The sequence below is a fragment of the Chamaea fasciata genome, unplaced genomic scaffold (assembly GCF_029207755.1).
Source record: "Chamaea fasciata isolate MVZ Bird 193981 ecotype frontalis unplaced genomic scaffold, bChaFas1.0.hap1 SCAF_5, whole genome shotgun sequence".
Taxonomy (NCBI): Eukaryota; Metazoa; Chordata; class Aves; order Passeriformes; family Sylviidae; genus Chamaea; species Chamaea fasciata.
In genome coordinates, this window is record NW_027094090.1 from 53,088,757 (window position 1) to 53,101,865 (window position 13,109).

At 43.0% G+C, this 13,109-nt stretch overlaps 1 protein-coding gene across 2 annotated transcripts; it reads right to left on the reverse strand.

The window, feature by feature from the left end:
- Positions 1–6,235: 6,235 nt before the first annotated feature.
- Positions 6,236–10,793, reverse strand: TMEM52B (transmembrane protein 52B). 2 transcript variants are annotated; one of them, XM_066183701.1, is made up of 5 exons: positions 10,090–10,793; positions 9,464–9,479; positions 8,701–8,739; positions 7,635–7,801; positions 6,236–7,225 (listed from the first exon to the last, which is right to left on the reverse strand). In XM_066183701.1, the coding sequence occupies exons 1-5, from the start codon at positions 10,091–10,093 to the stop codon at positions 6,975–6,977; spliced, it is 477 nt and encodes a 158-aa protein (XP_066039798.1). In that variant the 5' UTR covers positions 10,094–10,793; the 3' UTR covers positions 6,236–6,974. The 2 variants fall into 2 exon arrangements, with proteins under 2 accessions (XP_066039798.1, XP_066039797.1); XM_066183700.1 differs by having other exon boundaries at positions 9,436–9,479; positions 10,090–10,790.
- Positions 10,794–13,109: the final 2,316 nt, after the last annotated feature.

The following is a 13,109-nucleotide window of genomic DNA, read 5'->3' on the forward strand; positions in this document are numbered from 1 at the left end:
CCGCCCAGCTCCCGGCTCGGCCCGCCGCCGCGTCACGGGGACCCGCCCGGCACAGCGCCGCCGTGACGTCACGGGCAGCCCCCCGCCGCCGGGCCGAGCCGTGACGTCACGCGGAGGGGCCCCCCGAGCCGAGCCGCGCTTTGACGTCACGGGGAGGCGCCGCGCTGCCCGGGACGGAGAGAGGTGGGGGACAAGGAGGGGCGCGTCGCTTTCCAGCTCGGCGCGTTCTGTTCGCGCATTGATTTCTTGCCCGGCAATATGTAAACAAAACAAGCAAATGTTTAAAAACTTTTTTTAGTTTAAAGGCAGCAAAACGCCGCCCGTCCTCCGCAGCACCCCATCCACCCGCGCTGCTGCGCCCTCCGTGCCCAGCGCCCTGTGGGGACACGGCTCGGGGTTCCCCGGGTGAGGCCTGAATGCCCCCGCTTGTCCGAATGAATGTGACCCGTGCTCTTTGTGGCTGCGAGATGTAACAGCAGCAGCAACAACAAATTGTTTGTTCTCAGACCGTCCCCGTGGCTGTTGGATCTGGACTGTTGCCTTGTTTGTAGCATTTCGGTGGCAGAAAGCCGTGCCGTGTGATGTGTCACAGCAGATGCGTGTTGCAAACACGCTAAAGGTACCTGTCTACAAACAAGCCAAAAGAGCGAGCCAATTTCGGCCCAGTTACTCAACTGACACATACAATATCTGGGTTTTTTTTTTTCCTCTAGGAGGAGATGGACTCACAATTATTCACTGATCAGCAGAAGAGCAGGTATGAATGAATGGTTCAGCCCGCTCAAATCAGAACAAAAATCAATTGCTGCTACCTTAGGGACAATGAAACGGATTGTATTCAATTATTTTTTACTTTGCAGACTTTACCCAGAGGAAGCAGAATTTTGCCAAGGCTGATCTTTTATCTGTGCAGGTGTTTTAGTTGTAGTAGAATATGAGTGGAACAGTCAGATGCATAAGGTGATTCTCCACGGCCACACCAAAGACAGAGGTAAAAAGACCTAGATTTCCTAATTCAACCCTGTCTCTTGACTAAGGATGAACAAGGGTAGGAAAACGTGTGTTGGGGTGTGGTTTTTCTCACCTGAATCATGACACCTATTTTTGGATGGCCGAAGTGTGTCTGCAAAAACTCTGGCAGGGCCTTTACTTTCTAAGCTTTTATTACTGGTACTTTTTTTATACTAAATACCTTCGGTTAGTATGGGGTAGTGTGACCTCCTGCTAATGGTCAGTTCCAGCAGGTGCATGCCCAAATCTCCTAAAGGATAAAGGAGCCCCCAGTGGGAATGTCACCAGCCAGCGGGTCCCAGCTTTCTTTGTTTGTATGCATAAGGTTTGTACAGGAAGCACCATCAACATTTTCTGTCTGTCCTAGGCCATGTAAACATTCTCTCATATTTGCCACATAGTGTCGGAGGAGCTCAGAGGGGTGAGTCAGAAGGAAGACATTATTTTTTGCAGTCCCATAGCAAATAGCTAGGATTGTAGGAGCCCCAGGGTTTAGATCCATGGAAAATTCTGGTTTCATGGCATCAAACTTTTATATAAAGCCTGTGTTTGGCCTCCTTTCTTCCTAACTGCCTGCAGCATAGAAGTTGCTGTGGTGTACTGAAGGTCTGTAGTGATGCCTCTTCAAGGACAAAAGAGGAAGTTTTCTAACCTGTTTCACCTAAGCTACCAACATAGTCTGGCAATTGAAACAGACTGATCTCAAACTCCTCTTATTCTGTGATTTGCTGTTTTTATCCCCAGGACTGCTCCCAAGGGAGCTAAGATGACACCTGGTTTTAACTTCTCATGACAAATCAGAGAGAAGCGCCAGGTTTTTTCCCTGTTCTGATGCAAAGACATGGCCCTGTGGGCAGATTGCTTGGTGACTTCTCAGCAAATCCTCTGACAGAACTCTCTCCCTGCCCTGATGGTGCAGCCCTGGATGTACCAGCCCCAAGACTCGCTCCTCCTGCTTCCCCACTTTGTCAGGCACTGAATTCCCAGCTCTCTCCTTCAGCTTCAATAATAACAATAACGTCACTGGCAAAACAGGCAGGAAGATGATACATGCAGAAGCAGTGACAAACACCTAAACATCTGACTTAGGGTTGTTAAAATGTCAGCCCATGGGCATGTGACAAACCCCACGTTCTGGATTGGTTTGCCAGAGGGAGGAACTGGAAATGGTGTTGGCTAATTTTCCTATCCTGGACTGCCAGCATAAAGTGGTCCTTCACAGACTGTCAAAACAATATATTTTTTCTTAACCTAGAGTGTCAGAACAGCTCTGAGCACGTACTGTACTCTGTGTCTGCAGGTCATGTGAGTACATTCCACAAGAGATTTCTCAAGTGTTGCCAATGCTCCAGCCATAGGAGCAGGAGACAAAAATATTTGCACAGAATCTGGAGGCAGGGTTTGCAGCCTGTGCCATACTATACAGTCCTCCTACTTTTGACTCTGGACTGCCATGGATATATCTTTCCTTATTTCATTATTACCTCCCCCTTGGGTAATTTATGCCTCTACAGACTCTTTTTTTTTTTTCTTTTTTCTTTTTTCTTTTCCCTTTAGGTCTGGATGGTGATTAAACCACAGATGGCATACCCGAAGGCACTTGTGATTCTGATCTGCTCGCTGCCATCCATGGCACAATCTTTGCCTGGTGTCTCTCCTATATCCCTTGTGACTGGTCACCAGTTTCCCTTGGCACTGGATCTGTAGTACCTTCAGAGCCAGTATGGGCACATTGATCTTGGATGATGGCACAGGGTTAGTCACTCCCAGTAAACAATGTCTAATTGTCTAAATGTTTTCCTTTCCTCTAGGAAAGCACTCTGTATTGTCCATGCTGGGCTGCTGTCTTGCTGCTCTATTTTCTACAATTTTTTTTTTTTTTAACATAAAAAAAAAATCTGCTCTTTCTTGCCATACTTCTTGTATGGCCCAGCTTCACTAAAGTTGCTTAAAGGCATACAAACGATGTCATGATATTAAGGAACACAATCACAATTGCTGTGTGATCAAAAGCAGCGGTAAAGAACAACACCCCAGACTTGCAAAGCTGAGTTTGCCATCCCTTTGTTCCAGCCAGTGATTGGGAGTGACCTGTTGGGGAGGGGCATCGTTGTTCCTGTGAAAACAAAGGAGCAACAACAACAGTGAGGCCAGTGGGACGCTTCTGAAAACCGGATTTTCTCAAGTACTCCGTGTTTCAGGGGAACCTAAGGGTGGCACTGTTACCAAACAAGTTAATATTTCTTTTATAAGGAGCTTGTGCAGCGGTGTGGGGAGGTAAATTGCTTTAACGAGATTTAATCCATGAAATGGATAACGGATGACGGGCAAGCTATGTGTGATGCCCATCTGTTAGAAAAACAAATTACAAATTTAGGAACTGACGTGCTTCAGTTCTCTTAGACTGGAGAGAGAAGTTTGTTGTTGAGACTGGGACACAAAGAATGCAGAATTTATAAACCACGAAGACACTTACAGAAACTGGAGATGAAGGAGAAACTAACAATTACTGAGATTGTCTCTGTCTGGGAAAAAGAGATAATTAAAAGGCTAAAAATGTGGATTAATTAGCATTAAAAGCAATAAATAAATAACAATAGGTGATAGACTGCTAATTACTGAAGAGAGCTACGTAGCTTGTAAGCCAATGAACACTAATTTTTTTTTTCTCAAATGTATAAATAGTTAAAGGTTTTGATAACTGGCATGTTCTGTGGAGCTATCCCCATGTACTCTAACACTGAATAAAGTAGTGTTGACTTTCTACCCTAACAAACTGGTTGAAGAGTTTATTTCCCAGCTTTTGGTGTCAGTTTCTGGTACCCCCAGCTGGGACAAAGAGGTGCCAACTCAGTGGACCAGAGGAATTGTCAGCACACCAAAATATTTTTGGGGAGATCTTCCCATTTCCTGGTCTGGTGAGTGGACTACTCTGCCCTTTCTGGGAAAAAGAATACAACATTAATTGAAGTACTTTATTTGAAGGTATTTTTCCTGCCCATAAGTTGCACTAATGGAAAGTTTGCAGTGTGAGGCTCAGAGGTTTTTCAAATGTTCACTGGCTTGGGTTTTGGGAAAGGTTTTAAAAAGTTGTAAAAGATTTTAAGAGGTTATAGAAAGTTTGTAAAAGGTTTTAAAGGTTTTAAAAGGTTTTTTTTTCTTAAGATAGTAAATATGGGAGTGGGGCTGCCTTCATAGCTCCCAAGAGAAGGGGTCCCAAAGGGTTCCCTTTTGGGTTGTGTCCTAAGGAACTGGAAAAATTTAGGAGTTTGGGAGGGGAGACCCCCTGACATGAAAACAACTTGTTGAATATTGTAATCATTGGTGGCCAATACATAAATTTAATGGTTGTGAAAAGTGACCAATTCATGGGACTGCAAATTACAACACCATTTTGCAGTTAATGCTGTTTTGTAGAAGGAATGCAATGGACCACCCACCATACGCTGATTTTTTCTTTTTTGATTTGTGGAATAATCCTGATTAGTGGAAGGAATGTATGCATGTGCCTAGAGATCCAATGGTGTTAGCATTAGAAGAGAAGGGCTGAAAAACCACTCAAAAGGTGCTGCTCTGGCTGCAGTCTAGGCTGAATTCCCAGTGTCAAGTGTGTGGCTGCGGGCTCCTGTAGCACAATGGCCTGGGCAAGTTTGTCCTGCAGCCAAGGGACTGGAGCAGCTCAGCACTGGGACTGCTCGGGGAACATCATGTGGAAAGGCTTTACCTCAGAACTGGACTTGTGCTTTAGGAAATTTACTGTTTCACAAGGACAAAGGAATTTGGTCCAGGAAGGAAATGAGTCTGTCTGTCCAATCCTGAGCCCCTTTCTAAGAGAGAGCCGAGCCTGGCTGCAGGAAGGGCTTTCAGGAATTGAAAGATGCTTTAATGACTGCTCCTGCAGGGGGACTACTGGGCTTTCTAGACAGAATTGCTGCCCTGTGGAGCAGAGTGAACATCATGTGTTAAATGCCAGGACAGCTCAGAGTTTGCAGGCAGGATGAGCTAAATGTTCCCCCTGGAAAGCACTGTGAAGACTTCCAGGGACTTTCTGGGCTTGACAGCACTTGACACATGTTCAGGGGACTCAAATGTCTCTGCTGTCTTCAGGCTTTCACTGTGGAGTAAACAAGAGCCTTCCAGGAAATGTTCTGCAGCTTGGTGAAGCCAGGCCTGAACAGTGCTTCAGAGAGCAGCTGATAAAATAGGTCGCTCTAACAGGTGTTCCACAAACAGTTGTAATTATCATTATTTCAAGACCAGGCTGGACAGGGCTCTGAGCAACATGGTCTAGCAGAAGGTGTCCCTGCCCATGGCAGGGGGGTTGCAACTCGATGATCTTAAAGGTCCCCTCCAACCCAAACCCTTCTACAATTCTAAGACTGAAGAAAGGTGTAATAGCACAAGGGACATAAACTTATATGTCACTTCTTATTCCATTCCAGTTTATCTCTTGCTAATGATACAGGTAATTGACTAGACAATTTGGGAAGAAGTTTGTGACCTCAAAATCAAGAATCTCAATAAATTCCTTTAGATGCAAAATTCCTGTGTCTGGTCAAGGTCTGGGGCATCATCAAAGGTGTTCTGGTTTTTCAATTTAGCTTTATTCTATCCCTGAAGCTATTTTATCAACCTTCTCTAAAATATTATATGGTTGTAATCTCAACAGCAGCTAGGTTCTTAAACGTGTTGGGGACCTAGTCTTTGTTGGATCTTGTCCAATATTGTACTTGTTCTTCTTATCTACAAGATAACTGTATTTTCTGTATTTCACAGGGAAGAAGTCCAGCATATTAACTAAAGTGGGAACCCGGGTCCTTCAGCAGGAAGGGCCATGCAGGCATTTCAAAAAGATGTTACCTGTGCCTTCATATAAATATGAACATATACATGCAATTTATTCATGGTTGAATGAATCATCATGTGATATTTAATGTTGTTCTGCTTTAATGTTTTCACGTGCTGAATCCAGGGTAGAGACAACATTGATGTAGTTCAACACTCACCTTCTCCTGACTACCTAGTCCAAGGTTTTATGGATGAGCCATACTTATGTTCATCCAATTTCATTAATATTTCTGGATGGTTCAACATATTTGTATTGACCAGGAGAGACTCACAAATTATTCAGTCTGAGAAATGGCTTGCATGCTTTAAGTGGTGTTACTTCAACTGATCTGGTTTTGACAGCAACATTAGGAATTAATAAGTGATACTATATGAATGCATTGAAAATATGAATGAGCTTTATTTCAGAGGTTGTGTTCTTGCTCCTCCCTTTGTTTGATCTGTTGGTACATATATAATATTTTTTAATTCATATACAAGAGCATGTGACTACCATTTCAGAACTGCTATATATTCCATTCAGAACCAGACTCTGTTCGTTCTATGTATCCTGCAGAGCATTCAGGCCACACTCTGTACATACTGTCTGTATGTATTATGTCTTTCATTTACATGCAGATTGTTTCCATTATTTTTTAATTTAATTTGCTATAAATGGTTGGCAATTTCCAGAAGTTTGGTGTCAATATTGGGTCATAACAGACCTTTGCAAATGTCGTTCTTTTTTTCTGGTTTGAAGACCTCTTTGCCATCCTGAAGAAGCTTTGGCTAAAGGCAAGAGGAATGAGACTGCATCTGTAGCCACCCTGCAGATCACTAGCCTACAAAATGGCTCAGCGCCTTGATCCTGCTGCCTGCTTATTTGTGCAAAGTGTGTTTCTAGTGTTGTGTGCATGTAATGAATGGACTTGGAGAATGCAAATTATCTGAAGGAGGTGTCCAAAAGTGCCATTAGACTATGCTAGATCTGAAAATGTTTGGAATTTTAGTTGCTTTTTCTCCCCCTTTCTCAATTGACTAAGGAAGTTACTCTGAAATTCTTAAAACCCTGCCCACCTGAATTATTCTCTGCATGCATCTATCCTGTATTATTTGCTGTCAAGAAAAAACAGACATCAGTGTCCTGGGAGGGCTGGCTGGGCATTCTGGCCCTCGGCAGGTGCCTGCGGCTTTTCCTCCGGCACTGGATCCAGGCCTGGCACCTTCTGCCCCGCCTTGGCCACGGTGAACCTGCTCATGTGCAGAGCTTCTTCGTACACTGGAGGGGTGTCTGATGTGGAGAGAGGAGGTGTTCCCTGGGCAGCGTTGTGGGAGTGTGCCACGGCCAAAATTCTCCTGGCAGCAGGCCCAAACACTGAGTGGAGAGCTGGAAGAGAAGAGAGCAAAGTTGTTTGCCTCATCCTGAAAGCATCGTGTGATTAGAGGAGGGCAAGGATATCCACAGGACACAGGCTTTTCTCTTCCCACAGTCACAAGGTTTTCCTTTTCCTGGTCTTTCACTCTTCCCTACAAGGAACGTGTGTGAAATCCCGCTAGCAGCATCCCACAAATCCTCTCTCCTGAAATGCCACTGAAACCTGTAGCTGCCCTGATTCCACCCAAACATGTCTCACAGCTGGGCATCTTTGTGCGTAGCATGTACAGAGGTCGCTTTCCCTCCATCCTGCCATGAACTTCCCTCTCTGAGCCTTGGGATGTCACCAGCTGGACTTTATGGTGCAGCCCCTCACTACACAGGGTGTTGAATTCCCCAGGATCTGGCAAGGCCAACTCACAAGTGATGGTGCTCTGGAGGGTGCTGTCGTGGTCAAAGGCAATGACGGTGACCTCGTAGGGCTGAGGGCCCGACTCGTCCCCTGGCTGATGGCACTGGAAGCAGCACCTCACGCAGACGGAGACCAGGCCACACAGGAGCAGGAGACCCCCGATCACCAGCACCAGCCTGCAGCAGGAGGGGACACAGAATTAGGACAGAAAGATTTTGTCTGCAGGACACCTCTTAATGTCTCTGGCTGCTTGCAGCATGGTAAACCTCAAAGCTAAACAAAGTCACCTGGGGGTTTGTCCAGCTGAATTTGGACAGTATCCAAACTCAGATACTGCAGGGATGCAGATTTGTCATCCCCTCCAGGCACCTGTTCAAGTGCTGCACCATCCTTAGGGGAAGCATTTTTTTCTCCTGTCTAATGAAATTTTTCCTGTCTGCACCTTGGTCAGCCACCTTATGAGCTTCTACTGAGCACTTCTGAGAAGTCTCTATCTTCTCTCAAGATGCCCCTTAGGTAGTGGAAAACTGCAATTACTTTGACCCCTTGGGTTCCTCTGGGCTGAAGAAACCTGGTTCTTTTTATCGGCTCTCTCTCTGTGCCAACATCTATTTTGTACTAGGGGACCAGAACTAGGTACTTCAGACATCTCGTCATGAGTGACAAGCAGAGAGGAAAAATTGGATCTTGCGGTCTTCTGACTATCCTTATTAATTCAGCCTTCTAGATGTTCAACAGCTACCATCCTTCTTAATCTCATCCTGGTGGGAATGACTAGGAAATCAGCCAGAACTTACTTTAAAAATCAGGTTTCTAAAAGGCATATTGTGCCATGAATACATTATTAATAGTGTTCGTATGACTAAATATGTGGAATAAAAAAGGAGGCTGGTGGGTCGCCTTTTGTTAAAGACAGTGAGATATCTGAGGGGTTGCCTTGCTCTTGTAGAGCTCTAGAGAGAGCCAGGGAAAAGGAGGGGGTGGCATCACTCCTGAGCGAGTCACATTTAATCCCACCCTTTTCTGCTGGAATTGTTTAGAGATGCAGATATTTAGAGTAAACATGTTATCTTACCAGATATACCACAGATGGTCCCATGCTGTACCTGAACAGCTGAAGAGAAGAGGGTACAAGAAATAGTTATCCACAGAACACCAAATAAATGCAAAGATCCCTATGGCACCCTCCTCCATCTCCCCTCTTGCTCCCCACTTACTTGTCCAGATTCCAGATGGCACAATGATGAGAAACTCACTGTGCTTTGTGGAGGACACAGTTGTCCAACCTCATGAATATTCCTGTTAGGTGAATTTCCCTTCTGTTGGCTTTATATCTTGATTGTTGTCCTGATATTTATCCTTGACCCAATTCCCTTTGCAAACCTTAGAGATCTTCACTAATGTATGTTTTTTTTTCTTTTTTTGTCAATATATCATTTAGGTTATTCTTACAAATGACATCACTGATAGTAATATTCACCAAAGCAGTTAATTTCAAACCATTTTTTCAAGGAAAGTTTGATTTTAAATTCATAATCACGGTCAATTGAAATTATACCAGAAAGCTCTTAACTATTGCAGTAATGCAAATAGGCAGCAGGAGCAGTACCACACAATCAGTATGCTGATCAATAAAAATAGTAACCGACACAGTTCACATTCAAAGTAATGGTGATTTTATAGGATTTTTAAAAACAATTAAATAAGATTTTTCTGGAAAATGTCAACCATCAGGTCATAATGCCCATGTCCAGTATTGCCTTTGTTCATTGTTTTCTCAAATGAAGAGCAAGATTGACAAATACTTAACAGTTCAGCGTTGAGGCAGCCTTCCTCACCTCTCACTTGGAGGAACTAGAAGGAGAAAAGCAGCAAAGACACAGCTAGAGCGAATTAAATCTTTGTCACCTGCATCTTGTATATATTTTATATTATGAGTCTGGTTCTCCTATGGTAAAGACGTTTTGTTGTCTATCTTCCATTGTTTCTATCATATATTCTGCTGTAGATTTGAAGTTAATCTTACCATCAGCATTGCTTCATATATTAACTTCCTGTAGTCCTTAAAATCCTATTTAGTTCTTAACTTTAATGTCACCACAACTTCCCCTTTCTTCACTACAAGCCCTGTCATTCTCCAGCTGTAGATCCTTCTCCATGCTCAAATATTAAGAACTTATTAAGAATTTAAATACCCTGCTTCAAATGATACCCACCCTGGCTTGAAAACTGCTCTGTCCCTCCAGCACTCCTATCCTTCTCATTCCTTTTCCTTGGGTACTCTAATGTCTGAGTTACCATCTCTGGAATAGCAGCAAATATTATCTTCTCTGTCTGTGCCTTTTAAATGTCCAGTTCTTTCCAGTATCAGGGAAATTATTATTGTTAATGGCCCTCCATCTTTCCAAGGTAACTCCATATCCAAGCAGAGATCCCATAAAGAAGAATGTCAAAGATGACTTACCCATAAGAAACTCCCTACAACAAAGCAGATCATGCCTGAGTTATGCATCCCCGTAAGGTGGTTCTGTGGCCTCGTGTCTCAAGCTGTTCAGACTCTTCTTGTCCTTTCTACTTCAGTTCATCCTCACCAGTCCAGTGGCCAGGAGAAGAAGCAGCTTCTGTGCTCTGTGTTGAATCCAATCTCTTCCTCCTACTCTAACCTCTTTCTGCCCTTCAAGTTTTTGCTTTCCCTCTTTTCCTTTTTGTCACTGGAATTCCTGATTGTTTCTGCCTGTCTCTTTTTGTTATTCTCTTGGCCTGGTTCTCTTCCTCTTTTGAAGGGATTTCTAAAGCCTTCCAGTCAGATTAGGAGAAGAGCAGTGGCTACAGGTTCTTACTTTAGATGTTTAACTAGTTCAGTGAAGGGCATCATGAGATCTCTGCAGGCCTGACCCTTCCCTTCTATGAGCAGAAAGGGTCTCTGAGTTTGTTCATTCCCAATTATTTCTCTCCCCGCCCCTACCCTGAGGGGAGTGGGTTGAAGGTCATGTTACTGACCTGTTTAAATGGAGTTCAGATTCCTCTCCATCCTCCAGTACCTTTTCTGCCCCTGCACTCACATTGTCCTACCTCGGACAATCCAATCTACTGACTTGGAAGTGAAAGAGTTTGCCATATAATAACTATATCCAGCATTTTATGTATTATATATACATATATGCAGTTATATGAGTATGTGTGTATGTAGACATATGTATATATATATATATATGCAACATATATGTATGCACCTGCATGCATATATATATATATATATATATATATATATATATATATATATATATATGAAATATGCAGCAACTCTTGTACCTCACCTCTATTTTAAGGCTCTGCCATCATTCCTCTTATCTAGTCATGTCCTGCTATGTCACTCCTGCAGCTGGCAGTCTGTTCACTCACTGATCCCACTCCCAAACTTCCTGCATGGCCAGCCAAGTTCCCCTAAATCCTTTATAGCAGAGGGATTACATGTTGATTCTCCTGTCCTGGATACTATTAGTCCTACAGCTGGTTATATTCACAGGCTCCATTCAACGACCCATTAATTTTCTCTGTCTTGTGGAATTGCTTAAAATTTATGTTAGTGCTCATGGCTATCCAGAGTGTTATTACATTCGTGTAATTGGGTTGTCCTAATCTTTCTCTTTTGAATAGCTGAGACAGAAAAAAATGCTCTGCAGTAATGTGTAACTATTTGTGTTTGGGAACCACCTGGGACTGGTGCATAAATGTTTGTTAAAGGCAGGACAGCAGCTAGTGAGACTTGTTGCTCCCTGTTGCAATCGCAGCCCGTTCACATTAAACTGGTGAATCATTAGCCCTGGTGGTGCATTTTAGAGTTGCAGAGCAGAACCAATGGATTCATGAACATAGTGTATTCTCCCAAGGCTGGCTAAAACCCATTTGCCATTCTCTAATTATAGAAGTAGTTGTGCAGTATAAACAAGCCTTAGCAGTAGTTTATCCATCCATCCATCCATCCATCCATCCATGGCTGCAGGAAGGAGGTTTCTGAGTCCTGATGGACAAATAAGAAACAAAGAAAGAAAGATGACCTACTGACATTGTATTTACATAGGGATTGACCAATATTCTTTTCGTCTCCTTCTTCTAAATTCTTTGGTGTATTATAGAAGTCTTAGAGGAAAAGACCCAGCAGAACTGTATGCACAGCTTTTGAAACTGGTGGGAATTACATGTGGAAAAGAAATAAAAATTACCAGTGTTTTTCAGGGCTTTTTATCATCAGTGTGATAATTCAATGGATCATCACTTGATTTTAGCTGAAATTCTGTCATATGATAATCTCAGATTCTGGAATGATCCAACAGGAGAAATAGGAGATAAAGTGACAAAAAATTCCCTAAAGAAAAAGTTGCAGTGTGACATGAAACAGTGACCCATCCAAAAGGATATATGAATTAATTCTTACTGAAACTTATTGATTACTCTTCTTCAATTTCTATGGCATTGCTATTAACACTGTGCTTCCAGTGTTACCAAAAATAGGTAAAAATACAAACTCTTTGACACCAATGTAGCATTAAGAAGCCAGCATTCTTTATTTGGCTGGATGGATGAGGGGATATCCTCTGGAATATTGTCCATGCTGAGTACAGAAAAAGCTCCTATTCAGAGGTTTTATTTTACACACATATTCATGATTTTCCTGGAATAAACATACATTTGACAATAATTTCCCCAAAATCATGAACATATTTTCTCTCCTCTCTGCAGATGTGTTTTTCTGTCCTGGAGGGTTTCTTTGGTGGCCTTTGGTATTTGGTGATCCCAAAATCAAATCTGGCTGCCTGGTGAACTGATAAAAGTTGGCACAACTGGCCTGGTTCCTTTCCAGTTCTTCCTAAAGAATAAGCAATGCGCAGTTCCATAGGCCAGTGGTTTTTCAAGAATGATCCTTGAATTAACCCACCAGGTGCAAATAATTCTTCATCTGGCAACATTCTCCCCTTTAAGGCTTGTGAAGCTTGGCTTTAACTGTTCCAGGAGATGGCCTTTTTCTGCTTATGGGATTGTTTTTTAAACAACTTGGACTTTGCACTGGTACAGATTTTTCTATTTCAGTTGTTCCCACACTAAGTACAGAGTTTTGGAGACTAGAAGTCAGGGACTCAATTCCCCTGGGAGATTTGTTGTGTTCTTTTCCCATCACTTTCCTCCTTACAGGAAGTGGAACTATAAGTGGTTGGCTGTTTGTTACCCACCATCTCTCTTGATTCTTAGTGGCTTTTAATATATTTTCTAAACATTGATCCTCACTGTCAGAATTAGGCTTAAATTCAGATATGTCAATTTCTTTTTTGTGGGACTGACTCTAGGGTGCCTTTTTCAGCTACTCCTCGAGCTGCTTTGTCTGCCAGTTGGTTTCCCACTCTAACATCAGTTTGTCCAGATTGATGTACTTTGCAATGCATCACTGCCACCTCCTTTGGGTTGTTTAACTTCTTTCAAAAGTTGTAA